The sequence below is a fragment of the Anopheles merus genome, chromosome 3R, assembly GCF_017562075.2.
Source record: "Anopheles merus strain MAF chromosome 3R, AmerM5.1, whole genome shotgun sequence".
NCBI classification, from domain to species: domain Eukaryota; kingdom Metazoa; phylum Arthropoda; class Insecta; order Diptera; family Culicidae; genus Anopheles; species Anopheles merus.
This window is the reverse complement of record NC_054084.1, coordinates 50,195,480-50,222,857: the sequence shown is the minus strand read 5'-3', so window position 1 is coordinate 50,222,857 and position 27,378 is coordinate 50,195,480. Positions and strand designations below refer to the sequence as shown.

Sequence of the window (27,378 nt, the reverse complement as noted above, 5' to 3'; positions counted from 1 at the left end):
ATGCCATACATTAATTAATGAACGGCACATCAAAAATAACAATAATTGTGCATTCACATCCAATAAATACCGTGCTGACATGTATTCAATGACTCACATCACAATCTTTTCTGGTTTACAAAACGATACGATGTGAATGGTAAAATAAAAAAAGCAACAAAACTTCAGTTTTAGCCTTGCTTCACATTTCGTGTAGAAATTGGTAATTTGTGGATAATAACTATTCATTTAACAGAAGTAAGTTTCAAACAGAGTGAGAGAGAGAGAGAGAGAGAGAGAGAGAGAGAGAGAGCGAGGGATAGAGAGATGGAGAGAGGGAGACAGAACGGCAGAAATAATCTTTAAATAGACACACATGGAATAACATAAAGATAAAACATCAATGGTTATGTTCTTTTATATAAAGTTGTATGATATTTCTCTAAATGTTTTAATATAACACGTTGCATGGCAAAATATCGAGATAAGCTAATACGACGAAGAAGTAAATCAAAATAGCTTGATTGTAATACTTCTACTAAATTCGCGCTCTTTTTGTTCCATTCTATACAAAAACACACACACAAACACTGACGGCATAAACCTGAATTACATAATTATTACTCATCATGACGAGTTGTTCTAACATAACTCTTGTACCATGACGGTGTGAAAGTAAACCTAATAGTTAACTGTTTTTGTATAACTGTGAGGAATAACAAAAGCAACAACAATGTATGTTAAAGGATTTCGCTCCATTAAGTACTGACTGGCCAATTGAAACGAACTAAAAAAGAAAAGAAAGATGTGCCGTGTCACAGAGAACCAAAAATGTATGCCCTAGTTGATTGCATTCAAATTAGAGCTTTATTACGCTCTTGTTGCCATTATTGTTGCCATTATTTTTTAACAGCAATTTGCAACAACATACCAATACACATATTTGATCAAAATTTATCAGATTTTACGGTAATTGCACATAATATTAAAATGTGAATTTATATGTTTTAAAAGTGTGTGTTTTTTTTTTTGTTTAGGAACTTCACTTAAACAATTGTAGTTTTTAACACACACAATATTGACATCAATCAGTGCCGCGTTAACAGCATTGCAATAAAGTCATAGTTATTTCCCACTTTATTGTAATTAAAATCACCGCTCCGAGAAAAAACGGTATTGCATAATTATGCAACGGTTCTATTGAATACGTCGGTGATGCAAAAACAAACAAATATTTTGCGTTGAGCGATGAAAGCATGAAAGAATATCATTTGTTCAAAGTTAATGACTGTTAAAAAGTACAAAAAAATCCTCACGGAATATAGAATTGACAAAAAGAAATAAAAATAATAAAAAAAACCTCAGATCAATAACTAGCAAACCATAGGACAATATTCGTGCAGATATGTCACGTCTGATCATACCCGAAGGCTGATCATGTAATATACTACGATTGCAAAGGACATAAAATCAATCATACTATACACTTTCAATTGTCCTTTGTCTTTAAAGCATGATTGGTATCTGAGATCCGGACACCATGTGCGTGTGTGTATGTACGTGTTTTTGATCTTTTCTAGATCTCTTTTGGTTGAAATGAACTTAAATAGAACGGCTGTTGACTGCGTCCTACAGTGTAACAAAGCAATAGTGGTTAAATGTGTGGTGGACTACAAGGTCCTACAACCGAAGGACTGCCTCCCACTACGCCAGCTGAAGTTGCACCGTTCCACCGAGGATGGCATAATCTTCCCGATTCGGAGAGCACCGATATGCGTTTGTCAAACATATCCTTCCCACTTCCATTGGAACAGGGTGTACCCGTAGAGGATACCACTGGCGAGGATAATACAGTACCCCCTCCTACCGATGCCGCGCTTGCTGACGGATGTAGAGATGAAGCCGACGTTTGTGATAATATCACACTATGATGATGATTTTGATGCAGTTGCTGCTGCTGTAACAACAGTGAGGGATCTGTATTGAGCTGCTTCTGTGATTTGGCACGTTGTAATGTCGAGCAGGACGCCATCGTCGATCCATCATCGGAAGTGCTCAAATACAATAATGCACCAGCTGCACCACCGACGCCACCCATTCCAGTACTTCCAGCGCCATTGCTACCTACCGCTGCCGCCGTAGCAATGAGGCAGCCATTATCGTCCATATTTGCTCCACTGAGCAAAAGTGCTGCGGACCCGACACTTCCACCAACCCCACCAGCACTGCAACCACCGGTACCGCCAGCTCCACTGCTACTGACGCCGCTTCCACTTGCAGTTGTTGGGGGTGACGGCATGTTGTTGATGCTCTTATCCCACGTGTTTTTAATCATATGATGCGAACTGTCAAAGTTTGAAAGTGTATTGCTACTACTCCGCTTCTGGCCTGAGGACTGGAGATGGTTGTGAAATCCATTATGGTATTGTTGTTGTTGCTGTTGCGAAGATGAATGGAGCAGAGCACCGGAAGACGTAGACGACGACGACGACTGTTGATGGTGAAGCTGTTGCTGTTGCTGGTGTTGCTGCTGCTGTTGCAGGTGATGATGATGGTGATGTGAGGATGCGGAAAGATTGTGGGAAGCATTTTGTTCATTCTGTTTTCTCGCTTCCGCATCATCCTTTTCCTGTTCCCGTTGGCGCTTGCGCTTGAGACAGATAACGATCGTAGTCGCAATGAACGCCAACAGTGGTGTTGAAATGGAGAACATCGCTATTAAAACGATTTGACCACTGCTCAACCCATCCGCGATGCGACTGCTGGAGTCAACTCCTTCTCCTCCACTGTGCCGTTGTTGCTGTTGCGGATGATGGTGGTGATGATGAAATTCACTCCCTTCTATGTCCGCATCACGTTGGATGACGGTAGCGGATTCTTCCTCGCAGGAGTGTCCGCGATAGCCACCAGCACAAACACATTGGTAGCTGTTTACCCTGTTGATACACGTGCCACCGTTCCGACACGGGGCAGAGTGGCATTCATCCACGTCTGCGCTGCAATCCTTACCGGTAAAGCCTGCGCGGCACTGGCAGCGATAATCGTTTTCAAGATTCGTACAAATGCCACCATTCGCGCAGGGTTTTGTGAGGCAGAGATCCACCTTTTCCTCGCAGTGTGTTCCTATGAATCCGGGCACACACTGGCATTTAAAGTGATTGTCTGCATCGACACACGTGCCCCCATTCAAGCACAGGTTGCCGACGCAATCGTCTACATTTTCCTCGCAGCGATCACCAACAAATCCATCCGGACAGAGGCACATTAGCATTCCAATCCCTCCGTCATTATTATTGTTGCTATTTCCCGATCCGAAAACCGCCGATAACGAGGATGAAGACGATAATTGCGAAGAAGCCATGATGGATGATGATGCGGAGGATGATCCTGCCACGTGACAGGTACCACCATTGGCACAGTAGTTGGAATAGCATTCGCCAGATTTGATCTCGCACGCTGTTCCGCTATATCCGGGTGGGCAGTCACAGCGGAAGTTAGCTGATGTCGATGACGATGAAGATGAGGAAGGCGTCACATCAACGCAGGTTCCTTGATGACAAGGTTTTTCCGCGCATGTGATAGCCTCCCGTTCGCAGTGCCGTCCCATCCAGCCCTTCGCACAATGGCACTGATATTTGCGGCCGTCAGCGTCCATCGATGTTTCGCCATCCACTGTTGAGGTGCAGGTGGCTCCATGCAAACAAGGGTGATCGGAGCAGCTCGTGATGCTCAGCTCACACTCAGTACCCTTATATCCCGGACGGCACTGGCACGTGTATAAACCTTGTCCCGTATTGAAGCAGGTGCCCCCGTTCAGGCATGGCTTGTGGTTGGTACAGTAGTTTAGATCCTGATTGCAGAACAGCCCTCCCCAGCCTTCTTTACAAATGCACTCCCAGGGTTTTTTACATGTACCGTGCAGGCAGCCAGGATACGGTTCACATTCGTCGCACAGCGGACCTTTCCATCCCGATTGGCAACTAAGAAGCGTAGCAAACAAACGAAATATAAGAGAGAAAGCAAGATAAATATTTAAAAAAAAAACTTCTTATTGCTCATTAAAAATGCCAGCAGTAGCGAACAAACGAAAGAGGAGGACAGGAGTGTGCAGATGAAGGGTACATTAATTGCACACAGAGCTTGCATGCATTCGACGCCCCGGGACTGAGAAATGGGAGGAGTATCAGGAAGAGAAAAAGGTAAAGAGTATAAGGAGGAGGGAATTTGCAGGTGAAGGTGACATAAGGCAAAGGTAAAGAAATATATGCTTTGTGAGCGTGTCGTGATATGGTACAAGTTGTAATACTTACATGCATTCGTTCGGCTTGTTGCAGTGTCCGTGAAGGCATCCCGGAGTGCATTGGGCTGTATGGATGAAATAAAAATAATATAAATAACCGATAAATCTATTCGTTCTATTTCTCAATCATTTTTTACGAATTTCTTACGTCCGGGCCATTCTATTCAATAAAATGTGTGAATAAAAGTTTTATCATGTATCTTTAAAAACGGTGGCATATGCTTCACCCTTTTGATTTGATCTTGCTGTTTCTAAAAATTGTGACTTTCTGTTTAACCCCCTAAAAATTTTCGATCAGATTCTCATTAATAGAAACACCGAGTTACTAGTATATTACATTATCTCTAAGCAATATTATGTGATACTGCTACCCCTTCTCGTGCAAGAAGGAGAAAGGGAAACCCATTTTCTTAGCCCAATACCCGCAGCGATGTCTTAAACCGGTGGTTTACACTTTAAACGCGCGTGCCCCTTCACTAAAGCACTTACCAACGGTACAGTATTCTCCCAGCCAGCCGGACAGACAAACACGTTCACCGATCGGTGAGCAGGTGTAATGGCCAAATTGATCGTCCCGCTTGCGGCACAAATTGGCACAGCCTGCACCGTAGTAGTTCGGATCGCACGTCACCCGGAACGCATACCGTATCATCGTGTGCGATGAGTTGTAACTGTCTTCCATCCAGTCGGCCGAAACTTCCAGTATACGTTGAATTGAGAGACGGGAAATGAGGGTGCCTGTTACGCAGAGAAAAGAAATGCATAATTATTAGTTTATAAAGAGTAGCATCATATCAAAACAGCCCGCTTTGTGGAAGTTGTTTTTCTCTCAATTATATTTTGCTGTTGTTGTGAACTTTTACATCAAATAACGACATTAACCTTAACGTGAAGCGGATACATGCGTGTGTTAAGGAACAAACCATCAATACTCCCGAAATGAAGCATCGAATGAATGGAAATTAACCAATTAAAAATTGGTTCCACGCTACATTAAATAAGTCTAACGAAAGCTAATGTAAGTATTTACCTGGAGATCGAGTAGTTGTTTCATTTGTATCATGCCACGCTTCTATGATAAGTGTAAAGTATCCCTGAAAGAAGTAAGAAACAAAAATTATGGATTAAGTTCAGTTTTTGTAGTAACCTTAGAGACAACATCACCACTAACTAACATTCGTTCCCTTATTTAACCCCCTTTTTGACCATGTGGGTTGCTGTACCTCCGTAAACGCTGTAAAATGGTAGTCCGTTTCTGTATCGACAAGACATGCTACACAATTAACAAAACCCCTTACGAAACATTTGGCAAACTGGCTTAAAAATCTACCGCCACCAGGTCCGCGTATCCTACTAGCCGGCAACTTCCACTGAAGGTCGTTTGGACCTTGCTTCGTTGTAGTTTTTTGCGAACAAGTCACAATACACTTGCTAGTAAACCAACCGGCCGTACTTCTTCTCCCACGTTCTATGGAATGTTTGGTAGCCGGCACATGCTAACGAATGACGGAGGTTTGGCAAATTCCATGTGCCGTATTTTGCAAATGCACCATACTCCGTGTAGCACCTCTGAGCGAGAGGAAGCAGCAAACTTATGGTATGCGTATAGTGGGTTACACTTGCGACCCCGTAACCCGTTGATAGGTTCCATAGAAGACCTGTTTTGCAAAATAAGACTAGCTGTACAGAAACAGCCATATTCTGCCCCAAACAATGGTTCGACACTGGATTTGCAACAAGCTTATTGAAAAAAAAACTACATCAACCTATGAAATTATCACATGACTGTGAAAACCAAATACAACGAAAATAGTGAGTGTTTCTCAGTAGTGTTACATTTATACGAAACAAGAAAACTGCTGCGTATTCCATCCAAGCCAAACAGTTAAACTAAGCGCTACGTTCATCGGGGTTTACATAAGTCAAACATCAATTTTAAAACATTTAGTGAAAACCCTGCTCTTTGTGACAGTACCAGAATACAATGGCAGTCAACGGGAACATAATTGTTGTTTGGTTTTGGACATTCCTTATAACACACAAAATGAAAACTGAATGCATCGAGATTAGTGTTGTGCTTCATGAATCATTTGTAGAGATTCATTCATATGAATCTTCAGCGATGAGTGATTCAATTCTCGAATCGAATCTCCAAACGTTCATGAATCAATGAAAATTTATGTAATTTTTGAGATGAATGATTTTTAAGATATTAAATTTCGGGCCGGGGTCCCGTGGTACAATCGTCAATTCGGCACGACTTAACAACATGTCTGTCGTGGGATAAAGCTTTGAATAAACCCCCCCCCCCCCTCCTTGCATTGACTGATGTGTGGTCCGATTGCGTAGAACTTTATTATAAGTCTCGAAAGCCTGTACAGGTGTCCCCCAAGATACGACTGTATTTGGGACCGAAAAAAAGTCCCAACGCAAGGCGTAAGTCGAAAAAGTCGTATGTCGAATATCTGTCAATGTAAAGTTTATAACCGAAGTTGAAGAGTCGAAATCTATGATATCGTATTTTTTATTTGAAACAATGTTCGAAAATGTATTAATTTTACACAAAAAGTCGTTTACACGATATAGATATTCAATATCGGGTAGTTGTGGAATCTTTGGAAATTTATGTGTAACGGTTATCAGCTCAGAAATTCAAAAATATACATCAATTTCTGCTCGATGACAACTTTTCACTGTCAAAATCAAAATCGTCGTATCTGCGAATCGTCGTAACTCGAGGGGGTCGTAACTCGGGGGACGCCTGTATAGGCCTGCATGGCGCATAAGTCGTTACTCAAAGAAGAAGAAGAGGGTCAAGGTGTATGAATCGTTTGAGATTAATGAACCTTACGAGATTCATCAATCTGAGAAGTATACATCTTTTCATCCGAGATTCCGATTCATTTCATTCCGTTAATTTATTCAATTTAATTTAATTGCTCATGAGAACATCGACTATACAATGCTAGATATATCATACTTAATATAAGAAATGAAAAAAGTAGTAAAGTATTTTAAATTCTGATAGGCACACTTTACGTATTTGAGTGAATAACGTGATTATACATTACGCAACGTTTTTCATTTGAACAAACTCAAAACAATTACAAACAATTTTTTATAAAATATTATCGTCGCTTTTTGATTTAAAATATCAATAATCAAAATTGTAGTTGTGTGAATTTTTGCAACAGTACACTCATTGAATTCGAACGAGGTGTGAAATGCATCTATGACAAATATAATTGCCAACGAAGAGCATAGAATGAAATCATTTCATGTATAAAGCTATAAATTATGATATGCAATAAAGCTTGTCGCAGTGATAAACTTCACTAAAATATTTATACGAAGTAAGCACGATAATTTCGATTTCGATTCTTTCTTCAAGTTTATGAATAACATGTTCATTATAAATCCCAGCTGTTTTTTTTACATTTTGATTGCGTTCAATCTTCCCCATGATGTTCGCTCCTTTAAACATGACCTGTACACATATTCAAAATGTATGCCAGTGTCCATGATAGGAATATCCAAAATGGATGGATGCGTTCGTTGATGTGGCGCGTGACATCTGGTTCTGGTAAGGATAGTTAAAGAGCGTAGGTAAATTAGATACAAAAAAGGTCCGTTCCCTAACTAAATATACACTAACACTGTCAATCTGTAGCTAGCAGCGAAAAAACAGAGGAAACCGAAAAGCGGTAACATTTCCAAGGTGACGGAGAATGGAAGATGATACTATATTGGGTGGATGGGAAGCTCAAAGAAGTTCAGAGTGTGGAATTGGCCGAAAAAGGGGGACGAAAAATAATATCAAACAACGCAAAACCTCGATCCTCTCTCTCGCGTCCTCTGTATATGTTTTGTACGTCGCACACATACAACATAAGTGTGTATGTATATACGAGTGTAAAAATAAACTTTTCCATCTGGCTCCATCCAACACGACCCCGACCGACTACGGAACGCCGACGGCTACCAGCGGTTGGTTCGAGCTCAATTAGATTATGCTGGTTGGCTGCCTTTGGCTGCGTCTTCCTGCGTGTGTCGCGCACACCGGTCTGCCTGGATGGATGGTTACTTTGATGAACGACTCAACGCTGTTTTAGTTCTTCTTTTGCTCGGATGGCTTACTTTGATGGGTGGCTGATTTTTGCAATTCGTTGGTTCTATCTCATCTTTTGTTTCTCTCCAACAACAACAAAAAATCGCTGCTGCTCACCTGTGCTAGACAGGAAAAGAGATTGGATTTTTTATTGTTACTGTTGCTGTTTTCAATTACCATTCTGGTCCACTGGAAAACTTCAATCTTCTCCCACTCGCCCTCTCCAACCAGACCATCGGATTTCCTCCTCCATTCTGCCAGCAACCCTTTATCCGTTTGGACTGGAATCCAATGCCGACGGTGGCGACAGATGGACCGCAAGCAGCCTGTCGTCATCGTTGTCGCTCCATCGAATATATGTCGCCACACAGTGCCGACGTTGCAGTTGTCTACTTGTTGCTGGTGATTTGTTTTGTTTTTTTTTTTTTTTGCAGTCTTGTCTACCTTTTTTACAATGCTCGCTTGGTACTGCTCGCTTTTCAGACGCTTCTGTAATTGTAGCCCATTCGTGTGCTGCCGTTTGCACCTTGCACCTGATCGACTGGCTGTGGCGGCACGCAAGTCCGGACGAGATTGTAACAGTCGTACATTCATTTCTTGGCTTTTCATTTCACATCGAAGAATTCATTATGTTCAGAACTCGTGCTTGTCTCTCCCTGATTTCATTTTCCATAGTCTTCTTCTTCTTCTTTGGCTCAACAACCGATGCCGGTCAAGGCCTGCCAACACACTTGTGCGGTTGGCTTTCAGTGACTTATTGATTTCCCCCCATAGCAGGATAGTCAGTCCTACGTATGGCGGCACGGTCTATTTGGGGCTTGAACCCATGACGGGCATGTTGTTAAGTCGTACGAGTTGACGACTGTACCATGAGACCGGCTAGTACCATTTTCCATAGTACATCGCTATAATTCAGTAACTAAACACGGACCGTTCCCTACATAAAAATAACACTTCCAACATACGAAAGCAAAATATTCCTTTTTTCTTTCAGTAACAACAACTAGTAACTTAACAAAAATTAAAGTTTTTTGCCTTATTTTATTTTTATTTTTTATTCCACAAGAATGGCCTGGTACATATACCATTTAATTTTGCAATGAACAACAAAACCACCGACAAACCGACGTGACACTGGCATTACAAAAGTGTCCCACATAAAAGTACTGTCATTTAACAATGAGGCAATCACTTCTGTCAAAGCAAGCTCTGTTCACTGCTCCTTCGATCTAAACACAAATTGTGAAGTAATTGTGAGGCAAGATTTTGTGAGAATTATTGGACAAAACACCCAGGAAAATCATTTCATAATTTTCCAATTTAATGCAAAAGATGTGAGAAGTACATAAAACAATACGCATTGGAATTTGCGAAGAAACACAAAAAGGGGATTTAGCAGTTTCTTCTCTGTGTCAGTGTAGTAAGCGAATCATTATAGAGATGGCGCTAGTGTTTAACGTAGTTTCATTTGAAATAAGGAGACAAGTTTCGAAGCTCATTTTGTTCGAAGTGTCACGTCGGTTTGTCGGTAACAAAACCATTGCCTGTTTTTTTCTGTTTTTAACCTTCTGCATTTGCATGCAATCATTCTTTATTCAAAGTGGGAACGTAAAAAAAAGGTTCAAAAAACACACAGCGTCAAATATACAATTACTATTTTCTGAAAACATGTGTTTTATTGCTCCAAACTAATAAAACATCACGGGGTTCTTTTTCACAAAATCCACAGCTGTTCTGAAAAATTATCCTCTGCACTTGAAACATTTCTCCGAGTGCATCAAACATTCCATTACTATATACTGCATAAATCCTGTTTTATTTGATTTCTTGTTGGCGTAACGACTTACGCGGACATGCCGCCTATACAGACTATCGAAACTTACAGGGGTTTTTTGAATAGACAACGCTGTCCACCACTTGATCACACGTTAGATGGTGTAAGCACCGACAAACCGACGTGACACTGGTGTTACAAAAGTGTCCCACACGAAAGTACTGTCATTACCAGTGAGGCGAACACTTCTGTCAAAGTAAGCTCTGTTCACTGCTGCTTCGATGTAAACAATTTTTCTAAATACAAATTACGAAGGAAGTGTGAGGCAAGATTTTGTAAGAATTATTGGAAAAAACACCCAGGAAAATCATTTTATAAGTTTCTAAATCAATGCAAAAGATGTGAGAAGTACATAAAACAATACGCAATGGAATTTGCAAAGAAAAACAAAAGGGGGTTTAGCAGTTTCTTCTCTGTGTCAGTGTAGTAAGCGAATCATTATAGAGATGGCGCTAGTGTTTAACGTATTTTCATTTGAAATAAGGAGACAACTTTTGAAGCTCATTTTGTTCGAAGTGTCACGTCGGTTTGTCGGTGGTGTAAGCTTCTCTGTTCAATTTAATAGCACAATTGTCATCTTCGATTGCACAACTGTCAGATTCGGCACGCTTTGTTTTGTTTGAAAAAAAAAACAAAATGGATTCAAACACATTTGTTTTATTCAAGCAAGATGCAGTATAAACCATACATTCCAGTAAAACATAACATTAATTTTGTTAATACTGCAACTTACACAACAAACTGATAAATAGATTATATAATATTTAATAAATAAATAAATATTATATTTCTCACGAGACTATCGTTCAACACCTTTATTTCCCCCCTTGCATATTTCACCCGAATTTGTATAGATTATGAATCAATAAAATAAACAGATTCTGCAGATGAATACTAAATACATACTAAAGACACCGACAAACCGACGTGACACTTCGAACAAAATTTGTTTCAAAAGTTGTCTCCTTATTTCAAATGAAAATACGTTAAACACTAGCGCCATCTCTATAATGATTCGCTTACTACACTGACACAGAGGAGAAATTGCTAAAACCCCTTTTTCGTTTTTCTCCCCAACTTCCAACGAAGAATATTTTCTCCACTTCTCACATCATTTGTATTGCTTTGGAAACCCATCAAATGATTTCTCTGGGTATTTTGTCCAATTTTTTTCATAAAATCTTGCTTAACACTTTTTCCGCCATTTGTACATGGAAAAGTTGTTTCCATCTAAGCAGCCGCGAACAGAGCTCTTTTTGACAAAAGTGTTCGCCTTCATGGCAAATGACAGTACATTCTTGTGGGACAGTTTTGTAACGCAAGTGTCACGTCGGTTTGTCGGTGCTAAAGATACGATTATACTGGTTTCCTTCACAACTGCCAAACCGTATTGCTAATGTAAAACAAGGATGCCTTTTGCAACACCGTTTCATAAGTAGAACAAACTTTTTCGATCTACGAGTCACATTTCTATCAAAATTGTTTTGGTGAGCCACATGAAAATTATTCTCGACATGATATGATTTTAATTTTCAACAAATGATTTATACATATACAGTCCGAACTCACTGGTTAAACTTCGTTTCCCTGTCAACTATTGAAAATGTGCTTTTTAGTTGGCACGTTTTTCCATACAAAAAAAAATCTGAACTTTTTCTAGGCATGCCATGAGATTTTTGTGAATTTTTCAAAAACTGGTATTCCCATAGAAACGCATGCTTTTTAATTGAACTGTCAGCGAACTATTCAGCGTTCAACTAAAAAGCATGCCAACTAAAAAGCACATTTTCAATAGTTGACAGGGAATCGAAGTTCAACCAGTGAGTTCGGACCTTATATGTTTGAAATTGTTTAATATAATTTGGATACGGTTTTTATAAAGAGGTCAAAACAAATAGCAGGCATAGACAATGAGATAGTTGAAAGTAAGATCAGTTTAGTAATGGATTTATGAGACGAAAGTTGCTTGTATTGAATCTCGAAAAAATATTGAAAAGAAATCAATGAAAAAATATTTAAAAAATGGAAAACAACGACAAGCAGACAGTTGTTTATTGGATTGTTAAATTTAGTACCACCAGTATTTAGTATCACGCAGCTGGTCTTTGCTACGGGTGTCGGATCATATGAGTTTTGAACTCACGACGGGCATGTTGTTAAATCGTGCGAATTGACGTATGTACCACGAGACCGCCTGTTTTACATGGTTAAATGATGAATTCCACCGAATCAAGCAAGCATCGAAAGATAATACGATATAAATAATGCGAGGATTATGCATACTAATCATTAAATACTATTGATACTTTAGCAAATCAAGGAATATACATTTCGACCCCATTTTCTTTGTACCGCAAATGGCATTCTAGGTCTAAAAGAAGAATGTCGCATAAGTGCCCGAACATCACACAGGGAGGTGACTTTCGAGAAACCCCGTCGTTGTCATATTTGATCACACGCTTTTTCGTGCAAACATATTGAAAGAGCCAAATATGCACATTATTATACATTATTTTCTCTTTCAAAAAAAAAAATGTAAAACTACTGATAATTATATCTCAAATATTTCAAATCTAAACTTTAAATAAATTATTGTGATTTGTGATAAAAATTTTTTTTTGGAAAATCGCAGATAGTGTTACACTCAACAAAATTGAATTTGCTTTAATAAGTTTGCATTAAAATGTGTACTATAATTATACACCAAATTGAATCTGTGAAATAACTGACCGAATATAACAATCGAATGTTTGTTTTCATTTTAAAGAATACCTAGAAGGGTACATATATAAGTCGCCACAGAATACATCGTATGACGAGCAGCTGCAACAGGCGCGATGCCACCGTAATTTCAACACTACTTTCCCTTCCTTGCAACCCAAGGTACAAACGAACGTATAATGGGGTGCGTGCGCCAATGAAGAACCTGGATGCTATCAATACCAGTATAGACTACAATACCAACATTGTGCGTCCAGCATGAGTGAAATCAACTCATCGTATGTCGTGTGCTAAGGGCACACGATCACATTAACGTTGCCAAGGAAACCAACTATATGATAGAGGCAGCTTCTCGGCATTGGTGCAAATAGCAACACATACCTGGAAGATCAAACAAGTTTATGATAATGAACAAATTACAATCCTGGGGCTGTACTAGTACGAATATAAAAATAGTCAGAATTCAAAAGTTTAACGCTTTTTAATTGAACGCTCGATAGTTGAGTGATAAAATTATATTTAAACGCATGTATTAGTACGGAAAACTCGTTTTTGAAAAATTCCCAAAAATGTGAAGGTCCGTTAAGCAAAATCCTAATTTTTTTTTATGGAAAAACAAATCAACAAATCAAGCACCAACTCAAATGAAGGATCGAATTGAAGGTTAACTAGTGAGTTCAGACTGTGCAACATTGTAGTGGTCACACATAAATCCAACCATTCTGTGCAAACATTTCACATGCATGCCACACTCTATGTGTTTTATTATTAACAGGACATTCTCAAGCGCACTCGTAATTTGTTTATCAAAAAGCGTCAGCTTATTTTTCTGGCGGTCTATATTCTTTCCAGTATGGTATGAATATTCGTGTTATATGAATAACAAATTGTTTTCAAACCATAAACAAAGCAAATAAAAACACATTTATATAATTAATCGATTATGTTTAAACTAAATATGCAGTACTCCAACACATACGTTCACTAGTGTACAAAGTATGCATTTTTATGAATCTGGCATCGTTCGCCAGAAGGTGCCATACGACACACCACCACCATACCGTACGAGTTTGCATCGGGTCTTGGGTGTTTCAGAGCAATTTACACGGACATATAAAAATTCTAGCAGTATGAATAGATGCATAACCATGTGTTGCGCTCTTTTCCTACAAAATTTATGCAAATTGCTTAATATTGCTGTGTGTTTTCCTGTTTATTTTTTTATTTTACTGAATTTGAACAAACAACGGTAGTAAGTAATGGTATGTGATAGAAAACTATTCTAAAAAAGTAAAGATTCGAAATCTGAACTGTGCACGCTTTTCCATGTCACATGTCAGTATGGTGCTTATCTATAGAAAAAAAAAGTTTACCACCTCTGCTTTAAACCAACCTAAATGTCGACGAACATTTGGCAGTAGCCGTAGGCACACCGCACACGTTGTAACACACCACGAACGACGCTTCGAAAACCTGAATAGCAGATGTTCCCAACAAAGTGAAGAACACAAGACGTAGCCTGCCTGGCCCTTGCGTCCTGCGTCCTGCGACTGCCTGGGAGCAAACGAACCAGACGACTAGTCCGCCGCCAACCGCTGCGTTATGCGTGTCTCTCGCTGTGTATTTTGTACCTATTACAAGGTTTGTGCTTTTTAGGATTTTTTCATTTTTATTTTGTTTTTTTTTTTATGTCGCTTGTTATTCCCAGCAGTTTTTTGTGTATTTGTGTTGCCACATGGCGCATTTTAAGATCGACCTTTCCCGCTTCGCGCATTGAGTACTCTCTCATTCTGCAGACATGATACACCATTTTGCTGCTTACACTTCTCGGGCAGCAGTTGGCATAACGACTGCTGCGCATCGTTGTGTTGGGTGTTTTTTTGCATTTCCATACACTACACAACACACCAGCATGTCCCAAATGAGTCTCGAACTGTCTTAGCAACCAACACTGCACTTGATTTACTTTTAAATACAATTTCCCAGACTCGGGTACACCGCCACACCAACCTTTGAGAGGAAGAAGGTTGACTATTAGTTTAGGGTGCGTATAGAATGTTGAAAAAAGCATGTATAAAAGTAAACAACGTAAATTGTATGAGGACCACTGAAAGTCTTCATTCTATAATAAAATTGACAGGTCGCTTGCCAATATTGGCTAATATGGCACTGGAATTAAATAATTATAGTTATTCCTTATAAGTATTAGTACTTCCAATGGCAGCAATTATTAAGTGTTCGTTGTTCCATGTTTTTTTTTAGATACCAGCAAGATTTTTTACATCAGCATATCGAAATAGTATTCTCATGTGTGAAAAGGATATTCAGATACGCGACCTAAATAACTGTTAACTAACTACACGACCTAAATAACTGACCTAAATTCACGATGTATATGAATAATTAGATTTCCGAGAAGAGTGAAAGCCACAATCATATCTCACGTTTACAATTAATGCAATTAATGCATTTGCTCGGTAACAAATTTCAATAATATTTGTTAATATAATGTTGCTAAAGTAATCCCCATAATTGCACTGCAACACTAAATGCAAAAAAAAACATCATAGAACATATCAACACTTATAAATAAGCCCAAAAACCACTTACCGGCCAACCGAACTCAAACGGAAATCGTATCGGATTTGTGAAGCCTTCCTTTGCGCCCGAGATCGCTGTAAAGTTCAGTGTCGTTCCTTCCAGTACAGGCGTTATGACGTCACCGAAAGTGCAGGGCGAGGTTGTATCGATCGTGGCCTGGTAGTGCTTCAAGCAAGCCCGAAACCTGGTTTTACAGGTACCGATGCAGCGGCCCTGCGCATCCGCCTTTTCGGAACAGCATTTTTCATTGTGGTCGATGCTTTTTTCGTTTTGAAAGTAACGTAGCTCCAGCTCAAACAGCCCCGATCCGGCAACCTATGGTAAAACAGAGAAAGAGAGAGAAATAATGGAAAATGAGAAATAAAGAAAAGGGCTAGGATATAATTAAAGCCCAAATTTCAGATGCAATATATTCACGCAAAAGCATCACCACAAAGTGAACAGCGAGTGAATCATGTATGCAGATAGGAACATAAAATTGAAGCATACAATAAAACGAGCATATGTGTAAAAGGTCGTAATACTCGTTAGTAATTGTGAAGCAATCCGAACCCCGGCAGCAACAGCAAGCACCGTCATCACATGAAGAGGCAAGCAAATGCCACATTTGGCTTCTCTCCTGCACATTGGAACTCGTTGTAATGACATAGACACACGTTTCACTTCAAAGTCATGCGAAAAAAAGTTCTCTTGATTTAATCATTTAAGTTGATACATAACGACCATCAAAAGGACAATACTATCGTGTTCATATATTACGTAAAATAGAAAAGCAGGAATGAAAAGGAGCTACCAGTTGATAGCCTAGTTCAAACAAAAACTATCCAGCAAAACAAGAAATCAAAAGATGCCACGGCAAATTACCATCATGAGAAAACCATAAACACTTTAAGCTGCACTGGTAATGATAAGGATCGAACTAAACCTCATCGTCGTCCGCTTTTAGGTGGATCCCAATTACTGTCAGATAATAAAACTACCAAATTAAATCCAAAACGACCGCGAATGAGAATGTTCCATATTAAACCGGACAAAAGGTAAATTCCCAGGCAAAAGGTAAGCTCTACAAACAGCTACAGCAAAGCGAGTGAGCACAACGATAAATGGAGAACATAGGTTATTTTTATGTTGTGATATTTGCAAGTTTATGTGCACAAGCAAATGAAAGGGTTTCTTCGAGGTTTGGGAGCATTTTATTTTAGAGGAATAGAATCGAAGTATTACGAAAATAAGAATGCAGCAATAGAATAATAATGGGTTTTTGTATCATTTAATTACACACAAATTGCATCTTCATTACAAAGTAGTAACTATTTCATGTAAACGCTGTAATATAATAACTAAAAATAATTTAAAATCTATTTTTTCCATTGCACAATAAACCAGGTAATATCCTCCACAGGAATCTCCAGGGTTGGATAGTAACCATCAAACACTTAATTATTTCTTTACATAATTAATATTTACACTACTTGAACATAATTGTTTTTATCTGGTATGTAAATTAGAAAGAAACTAGAAGTATTATATAAGCTTTATTTTAATTTGTTTATAAAAAAATAGCCGATCAATTTCTTTACGAAGTTATTCCGGAATTGAGTGTGATTAAAAATCACATCGTTTGAGAAATTTTAAAAAAATCCAGCATAACATTATTTTTTAATACTTCTACCTGTATGAAGAAAAAAGCCCGAATCCTTCCTTTCGCGTGCTCATGGGCTTCTGTTCTTAAAGGACACGAACAGGGAAGACCGGAAGTGGCAGATTTCCTGTTTTCTGTGCGACCGTTTCGAAAGTGTGTGTGTTCCTGTATCTTATTTCCCCGAAAGCACAGAGACTACCTGCAGAACACTGTGTGTGTTTGTGTCTGTCCCTAAAATACACATGCATCTGGCATAAAACTAAATCACCATCACCAGCAGAAACAGCAACAGCTTTTCACCACCATCCGGTGCAAAAAAGCAACCGGAAGTACACAAAAAAGGAGCTGAACTGGCAAACAACAGCTGGTGTGCGCTAGTGTTGGTTTGAACTGATGTGCGCTTCAAGTGTATATATGTATATATATATATATATATATATATATATATATATATATATATATATATATATATATATATATATATATATATATATATATAATATATATATATATATATATATATATATATATATGTATATATATATATGGCCTAGCCTGACAATGGTAATAACCGTGTCTAATTGATGCTGTAGCTGTATACGCAGTCAATACACAAATAATTACACAAATAAATTGTTCCATTCCAATTACACATTCTAACTTAATGGCTAATATGGTCATTGTATGAATGTATAAATGCTCTCCAGATGTAACCATTATCTTACAATTACACAAATCTTTCGATAAAGAACGATAAAGAAAATAATGTTTCATCATCAAGCGCTTGGTGCTCCTGATTTTCAATCTTCAGAATACACACAGAGACAATATTCCACTCAACCAAGAGTGCACTCCCGCAGTGACGATGTTAGAAGGAAAGGAAGATATTTTCGATACATAAACACGACACTATAAAAGATGGCGAAGAAGCCAGGGAAGAATGTAGGAAAATCTGTGTTCCGATGGTGGGAATGCACGGTTTTAGTAAGGTAAGATTTCATGTTAGACCTTAGCTTCTCCTGGCGGGTGACGTGAGCGAGGAACAATCCTCAGGTGCACATTAAAAAACAAACGTCCGAACAGCCAAATGAACAAGGAATGAAATCTGGCAAATGAATGATTACGCGAACCGGTAAGAAAAGTTTGCTTCTTCAGTAGCCAAAGGCCCATCTCCGCTTCTCACACCAGAAACTGGAGTGGTGAAAGGGGTCGAGAAACGAAGGTTATTTCTTTACCTTTTTATGCCTTAATCTTTTCTCACTACAAGTGGAAACACACAACAAAGGAAGAAAACAAAGCAAGTAATAATATCAACCACATCAATAGCGAGAGCAGGGAATGAGAAACAAAAACAAAAAATTAACACTAACAGTTGATTTTCCTTGATCCACATCGTTCGCCCACCCAGCATAAATGATCATATGCTCTTCTACGCCCTTTTCCTCATTTATCTGTTCACTCTGCCGTCGATCTCTCTTCGCCCGATCGCTGTCTGATGAGTTTACTGATCAAATTTACCGGTTCAGCACAAGTCGGTTAACAAACCTCTTCATTTCAATAGGCACATTAATGGCAATTCCATCAATAGTCCAAAACCATCACTTCAGCATTCTCTCACTTCTATTCTTCCACCACCTCTAGGTAAACGAAACTCTAGCGAGGGAGGACTGGAAAAAGAGAGACGACAAAAAGCGAGCGACTCCCCACATCTTCCCACGCACATGCATGCCCTGCCTGCCGCTCCCATTCGATAGTAGGCTGTGGCTCCGCTGGATGGCACGGCCCTAAAAGCAATGTGAATTGTTACATCTACTTAAGGGCGAAGCAGCAGCGGGGGTTTTCCGCCGTTCATTGGTATTTTCATTTTATTTTAAACGCGATTCTGTACGCTTGTTTCACGGTGTTTTTCCTTCCGCTTGCTATTTTGTCGGATGGATTTGGCAGAAGCAACAGACGAATATTCACAACTTGCTCCCAACTTTCCCCACGTTTAGTTTGCTATTCGAACTGCACGCTGCTTAGAGCCAAATTATTTGTATCACAAACAGTATGCAAGCAACGTACACAAAATCATTTCCTCGCCATTTCTCTGTTTCTCTCACAAATACACATGTGCGCAAACACATTTTTCGACCCTCTCTCCCCCATCCTACAGAAACTATAGATACCATCTTCTTTAATACAATCAATTTTGTCGATCGCAATCAACCATCGGCTCTTAACCTTCTCTTCTATACCTTCTGTTACACCTTCCCTTTTGGATTGACCACACTTAACACCATCCTTTTCTCTTCTGGTGTTTCCTCTTCGCTGGAGTATAATCGAGACTCAACACCAAAACACTGCCGACTAAAACATACTGGACGCCCCAATCAGTAGTTCTTGCACAGTCACCCACAAGACACACCTTCTTCTCTCGCCTTTCAGAGCATCCCGAAGCAGCAACACAATCAACCAAAGTGCTGTACATGGCTCCTACCATTAACAACCACTCAATGAAGGAAAACCTGAGATCTTAGGACGCGCGCTGGTTATAAGTTTTTTTCTTCCTTTTGATGTGACGATCAATGCTTGATCAATTTCGTTCTATTAATCTGTACTTGAATAACTACCTATTCACTGCGAATTCTACACGCTACCCGGTGCTTGTTTACCTCTGTCGATTAATTCTTCAGGGTTCAAAAGATGTTTTGTTGAAATTTCACTTTTTTTTACTTTTTTTTAAGTTACCACATTCCTAATTTGCTGCCGGAAAACATATCAAACCAGTTGTTTTTTTATCTGCGAACATTGAATATTATAAACGTGTATTGAACGATGGTTAAACTGTTTTACATCCAAAATTTCGAGAAGCAGTCAATAAATAAAACTAACTTTTAGGTAAAATCACCCTGGGACTCTTCAAAATAAACTGTCAAAGGCAGCTTACAATACACGTTTTTGACACTTCGACACTATCATCAAGTTGCTAGCTTGGTGCTTCATTATATGACTTCAGAGATTAGAACTAACTACAATAAGTAGTAGCATTCAATTAATATCACTGTTTCAATAAGAATCGTCATCGTGATGCAGCCATAAAGTACGTAAACGGATACGTTTCAAATGATGATTCATTCCTAAGCGAACGAGGGGCTATGGAATTCACAATCTGGTGCCGCCAGTGAAGGGAATAACCGGTCCCACTTGGGGGTCGTCTAGCGAATATTTGTGTGTGTGTGAGTTTGTGTTCGAACTCGACGAAAGCTCTCGAGTTGAATTTACATGCTCATCATAATCCTTTGCATCGTTTGCAACAGCCCGAAGAAACTCCGAACCTATTTTGCCAGGTTGGTAGTGCATTGCAGCAACACACACCCGGCGCATACTATCTTCTTCCTTTTTACCTCACACATGCAACTCTCTACCGACCGATTTGACTGGCTTTTGTCCAATCTTTCACCATCGTTTTGTCTAGCGAGTCTCTGTATTGCTTCTTCCACATGCAACAATGTTTTTTTTTGTTAGGAAAACTGCAGCAAAAAGAAGGGTAATACGCCCAACCAAATGAGTAGATGGCAATAGATATTAGAAATTCCTTAGGCACTAACACTAACAACGCTCTCTCTCTCTCATTACTTGGGGCACATCGAGTGTGTGCGTATATGGGTGTATATAAAAGCATTTATAGCTTTGATATTACATAGCATTTGTTTTAATGTCGTCATAAGCTTCTTGTTTCGCTCATTCGCACGCCACCTGCCGCCCATCGCCAGCAACCAGGCTTCCTCCCGCACCGATTCCCCATCTCCTCCTCGTCCTCCTCCTCCTACTTCGTTCCATTCATCAGGGTCCAACAAAAATTCAACATTCGTTTGCGTTTTAGCCGATCGCTCATTCGTTCGTCTTCTTTTGCCTTGTTGCGTTTTATCCGCTCCTTCGTTGCAGGCGACCTGGAGAGCTGATGCTATTTTTATTATTGCCCTCGCTTGGTGCTGCTGCTGCTGCTGCTGCTGTTATTGCTATTCTCGACAGCTTTTGCCGGTTTATTCGTTCATTCGCTCGCTCATCCGTTCGTTCAAACCGTGGGAAACAATTCATCCATTTCATGCGCCACCTTCCTCCGCCACCTCTCTCCTGTGCACACAGCTACAGCTACACGATCTGACCACCGCGCGCTGCCGCCGCTGCTAGTTCTGTTGCCCTTCCACATACATCGGTCCTTATAGCTACACTTCCTTCACTCACGCGTACCGCTCACACCAACACACAAAGCAACTCGATCTCGCTGCTGGCTGGCTCTCCTTCACCTGGCGCATGCTGCTGCTGCTGTTTCGTCTGTTGCCTCTACCTGTGCGGACGAAAACACGCGCGCTGCTGCTTTACCCACCACGCATGAACTTCTAGCGTCTTGCGCGTTATCCGGCCCTCTCCATTCCACTTCGCGCACTCATTCTACCGATTTTTGCCAGCCACACCGCGACCCAATCACCAGCCCGCACGCCCGCCGCACAGCCTGTGCTTCTTTCTCCTGTGGGTAACATCGCGTGCGATCACGTGTGCATCACACTGCTGTAGTCTTGGTCTTTTGCCTTCTCCTGCGAGAAGCATTTGTTCTTCCGTCCGTTCATCCAAACCTGTATTTGTGCACCACGCGGTCGCTAAAGATCGGTCCTTATGATTCTCTTTTAATTTTCGTTTGCTTTTGTTTTTCTTTTCCTTTCAATTCTTTTCACCGTTTAGCATCAATTCCTTGGTTCACATCTTTTTTTTTTGCTCGCGGGTTCCAACGATTCTGATCAGCGACAGATTACTTCTCCTCTCAAGTCACCTCAATCCATGCAAACTAACACACACATAGGCTATATCGAGGTAGGAGCGAATGTTACAAAACGTATATCTTTCTTTTGACTGTCAAATACATCATTGCCATATTCCAATGAGTGCACCGTCATGCCGTTCGAAAAAAACCCAGAAAGTATAGTGATACCTACCACCGTCAATTCAATGATTGTTTTACACCATATATTTGACTATGCGTATGCTTTAATTATGGTTCACATGCACATTTACGATAGTCTATATTTTCATTATTGCACATGATATATGCCTAATGACCCATACTTCTACAAGTAGATGCATGCAGAATCAGTTGAATGATACACTCCAGGTGCAGCAGTGTAATACATCAGTAACAGCAACGAAAAACTGACGCGCCAAACAACAATAACAAGAAAGAGAATATTCAAAAAGATCTTACTATGAGAAAGAAACGAAAACAGAATCAAGAAAAAATGAAATACCCAATTCTTTTACCGCTTTTGCTACTCAACATTTTCCCATCCATTGAAAGTTCACCGAGTTGCGCTCAATGCAAAAAAGGAAGCAAGAGAGATTTTTTAAAAGCTTGAACGAAGCTGCTGTTGAGCAGCAACAATAAAAAAAAGTTTCCAAGCTAACAATTCACGATTACGCGGCCGAAGCGTTCGATGATTTGACACTATAACCAAACGAATTTTCTAAGTAATATCCCCTTCTCTGGGATTGCAAGATCGAGAACATCTCCACAGCTTTTCCGAATTCTTTCTACCATGCTCCATGTATCACATTCCTAGTGCAGTCTTCCATCACAGTCAGGAAAATACAACGAAATTAGTAAAAAAAATTCGGAACATTTCGTTTTAAAGTATTTATGTTCCAAAGTTGTACATAACCGTTTCTAGTGACATTAACCTCCCATCAATCAACAATATGAACAATCATTATTGAAAGTGGATCCACTCAGGAAAATCACGTCTTCTGTATTCCAAAATTGCTTTCCATTAGTGACACAATCGATGACAATTATCTTCTTTCTTGTTGAAATTCTTTTGTAGAGCTGCATTTCCAAATGCGTTATATCAGAACATAATATTAAAATCATCAATATTACAAATTGATATAATATACATAATATTATATAACCACTAGCTGATTTACCCGGTTTCACGCGGGATAAAATTAATGCCCGTTTTTATTAAAAATATAAAAATTTGCAATCCAAGGAGTATAAAACAACGATTACAATGATTACTATGGTTTTATCCCAAAGCTTCGATTCTTCTTATCGGTCGTAATAACAGTAGATAATTAAGATCTATTATCATCCGCTTGGGTACTACTGAGTTTTAGGTTTACCACGAAGTTTTAAAAAATTGAAATTTTGTGCTATTTTAAATGGTTTTTAAAATTTGCCTTAAAGAGAATTTATTTTGAGTTTGGTATTTGATGTGTCAAATTAGTATAAGAACTGTCAAATTAAGAAAATCTAAAGAAAATTAAATTAAGATAAGCTAAAAAGCTATCGCGATTGCAAGGACTCGTGCGAGCTCGCAAACTGCTCGAAGTTGCTTGCGGGGTTTTAACACCAGTGTAAACTGCACTTAACACCGAGTGTCAAAGCGCTGTATACAACGACAACAATACTGCTCTTGGCATGGGATTAGAAAATTGGTTATAAAATAAGTTTAGTGCAACTTCTGAAAATGATGTGAGTCTTAAAACCTATTCTTATATCACCATAAGGTGTGTGCAAAGTTTCGTTGTAAATGATCCAGCCGTTTCGGAGCTTGCTCGCAACAAACACCCAGACACGAGATTTTTATAGATATAGAAGAAGAAGATAAACAAATGTTGCATGTTATGTGAAGCAATTCAGCACCTATGCATATTAACATCTGCAAAAAATAGGCTTTATTGTAAAGTTCTTCTTCTAATCGTATGTTTAAGAACTACTATTTCGTTCATGTTTTTTTCGGTTTTCTGAAAATTTAGAAGAAAAAAATCCTTTTGCTCACCATGAACAGTTCGCGAACGAGCAGAGCAGAAACAAAAAAAAATAAAAAAAAAATAAAATAAAATAAAATCTATCCAAAAACTCGGGTAAGGTCGAACCTTTGTTTGGGCAGGTAGACAGAATGAAGCTCGAAGGATTTTTCTAAGCAAATTATTTGCAAAAGAAAAAAAGTTTAAAAGCCTTTATCCTTACAAATGATTTTAAAATGTATCTTTTTGATAATGTACTCTTGCTTGAGTTTGAAAAAAAACGTCGGTAAAATAGTTTATACAATATTTTACAATACAAATATATTACACAACAGCAAAACGTAAATGTTGAACATATACAACCATTGTTGCAAACATTCCCCCCCTATCCGAAAACATCTTGCTTTGCTACTGTTAATTAAAACTAAGCATATGTTTTCTCCCATGTAAACATAAAAGCCATGAGCAAAACAGTATATGAATAGTTTCTTTTGATTTTTTTTTCTAAACTCTGTTTCAAATACCTTTGTTTATTTGAGAAAAAGTTATTAGCTTGATCAAACTCCGTGGGTTGCAACCGTTTTTTTTAAATAACTCATCATTAAACTATCTTTTTTGGAAAATGTTAAAACTAATTCTACAAAAAATAAACATTTTAACCACCACATTCTTGCCACTAGGTCGCTTGATAAAATATAGCTTATATAAAACGTTTAATACTGTGTGCATTGTATGATTTTTCCTATTTTAAGAATATCGCGTTTCTCCTAACTCATGGAAACAACGCTAGCAGACGTTTTACCATCCACCATGCCAGATATTCAACGCAGAAATCCTGCTGGCAAGCGGCGTGTCTGTTAATGTATGTGTGTTAATGCTTATACGGTATCCGTCGCCGTACCCACACAGCTGTAAGCCGGCTCGCTTGTTTCGCCATGGCACGCACACATTGCCGGGTAGACAGCATTTGTTACTCATACCATCCGACCCATAGCCAGGTGGCATCGTTTTAACTCTCTCGCGAGGTGAATGCTGACATACTAAAGTACACCTTTCTTGTGAGCAATGGGTAGAAAGAAACCGGGGGAGAGGAAAAAACGCAAAGAAAAGGAAACATAAAAAACCCGTATAAATACATTTGTGAATGATGATGCAAAGGGTTGGAGTTGGAGGACTAACGAAATAAGACGAAAAAAATTGCACCATTCGCATTGGATGGAAGCATTCGAGAAGGCGAATAATACAACCAAACGCAAAAGAAGAGACGTATCAAAAGAGAAATGGCAAAGACGCTTTCCTCACTATTTGAAAATTAAAGGTAGAGCTCGTTTTGGGTGAATTTTAGAGTGTGCCGTTCATCCAACGCTGTTGATGGATGCATATAGCGTGAATTGAATCGTGCATTTCCTTCGCAGCGATTTTTAGCTCTGGAATATGTTTTCCAAATGAGAGAAAGAAAGAAAATAAATCTTTTTTCCTTGTTCGCCCTTTTCTTTTATTTTGCCATTATTTTCTTCACATTTCGGAATGCAATCAGCCAATCATTCAATCCTTGTTACTTAAATTTGATTTTTACTTTACTTCACCCTCCGGTAGTCCCGCTTAGATCAACGAACCCAGGCAGAATCATAGAAGGCGAAAATCAATGTAAACGCTATAGACAGTCGTAATAGTATATTGGCGGTTATGGGCCAAATGTTTATTAACTAACACCTCACAACTTACCTTGAGCAGCAGAAATTGTGATGATACATAAATGCAGGCTAAGATGTAAATCCAATTCATTGTATGTGTCTTTAACGTTAAGCCACGGCGTGAGCGCGCGCTTTGACGGAAATGTGGGGAAAGGGAATTAAATTCCAATACGCGGTCAAAACTTCACAAACACAGAACACCGGGCCCTCGGCAGCAAGATACAAATAGACAGAAGGGGAGAGAGAGAGAGGCGACGGAAAGTAAAAATGAAAATACAAGCAAATGCAGAAAAATGCGAGCTATGGTTCGCCTTTCCGTTTTCCGCCTCACTTGTACCCGATTGCCAGCCCTTCTTGCCTCCTTCGCACGAGCTCTGATCGACCGTTGCCAGGGACTGGAGGATCGATTGCCGTTGCCCTGCGTGCACGATTGCACACTGTGGGTCACCCTCGACACTCTCCCTTCTCCCTTCCACTTAAACAATGCTCACTTCACTCGCTTACGCACTCACTTTGCAGCTCTCTACTGCTGCTGCTGTTGCTTCTCCATACTGCACACATTAACAGGCAAGCCAAGTAGGAAAAAAAAGATGAACACGTTTTAGCTATAGCACTTTTTCTCTTTTTTTTTGCTTTAGCACCACATGGCCGCTTTCTGGTGGCACTTGGATTTCTTCCCGAGGCGCTTTTGCCTACTTTACGTTTTCGCTTTAACAACAAAATACAATGCCGCGCGCGCACTTTAGTGAATTTCACCCAAAATTTTCACACGAATATCTTCACTGTATCGTGGCGTAGGAGGGTAAAAGGGATCGCACCCGCAAACTCTAACACTAACGTTGATAAGCGTGAACGGTACGCGGCTTCGGAAAGCAGTTATCCAGTTTACCGCTAGGCCAGGTTAAAAGGACCACTCTACAAACGCTACCCCGAAATTGGCCACAAGCGGTGTAGTAAAATGTGAAACTGATTGTCTCACCCTTCTTTCAACGGTTGACTCTAACGATGACGGTTATTATGATGCACACGCATATGCACTTTCAAATTGCTCCCAGTTGAGTACGCGCCACGCTATTTTCATTAGCCCACCCTTAGCTTCTTCGTTTCACCACTCCCGGCAGCGGCAGCACTGCAACCTTCTCTAATAATGATGGCCGCTAAGCTCATCTAAGTATACCGTTTTTTACCGAGCGCGTTACGTTAACTTCTTTAAAGTGCTTGTTTTCGGCACCTTTTCAACACTGTATTTCATAAGCGATGATATCCAAGCGAAAAATATCTAAAATACGCACACTTTTTAGCTTCACGGCACATTGCAACAGTTGGCGTTTTGGCTGTAAAACGCAGGCACGGCACTGCACTGTGGTAGTCTGGAAAATTTTACTTCCACTTTTTTAACGTCATCAACAAGTACCCTTGTGTTCGGGAACAGCACCGCACAACAATGTTCAAACTACAATTGGCCGGTCGCACGGCTAGGAAGAACGGGGCCCTCAAGTTGGCAAAGCTAACGAATCACTTGCAGCGCTCTCTGTCTGAATATCATTTCGTCCAGCAGCTGCACACGCCGTACGGAGGGATCTCGATTCGTGCGCGATCGCTCGTAGCAGTACAGGTGAAGTAATTTAAACGCCATGAGCGCAGCATCTACGAACTGGCAGTGCAGCCGTCATTTCGCTCACTCTTTCGCAGAAAGCGGCACAAAGGCAAACAGAA

The 27,378-nt window shown here is 39.6% G+C and overlaps 1 protein-coding gene and 1 long non-coding RNA gene across 2 annotated transcripts; one reads left to right on the top strand and one right to left on the bottom strand.

Moving 5' to 3' along the window:
* Window positions 1–366: 366 nt before the first annotated feature.
* LOC121595215 (neurogenic locus protein delta) lies at window positions 367–27,378 on the bottom strand. The gene is made up of 6 exons (XM_041918988.1): window positions 25,694–27,378; window positions 15,553–15,858; window positions 5,310–5,373; window positions 4,769–5,017; window positions 4,290–4,344; window positions 367–3,959 (listed from the first exon to the last, which is right to left on the bottom strand). Exons 1-6 carry the CDS (start codon window positions 25,751–25,753, stop codon window positions 1,634–1,636), a joined length of 3,060 nt encoding a protein of 1,019 aa, XP_041774922.1. The 5' UTR covers window positions 25,754–27,378; the 3' UTR covers window positions 367–1,633.
* LOC121595218 lies at window positions 23,591–25,451 on the top strand. The gene is made up of 2 exons (XR_006005140.1): window positions 23,591–23,693; window positions 24,721–25,451. It is a non-coding gene; the product is annotated as an uncharacterized LOC121595218 (long non-coding RNA).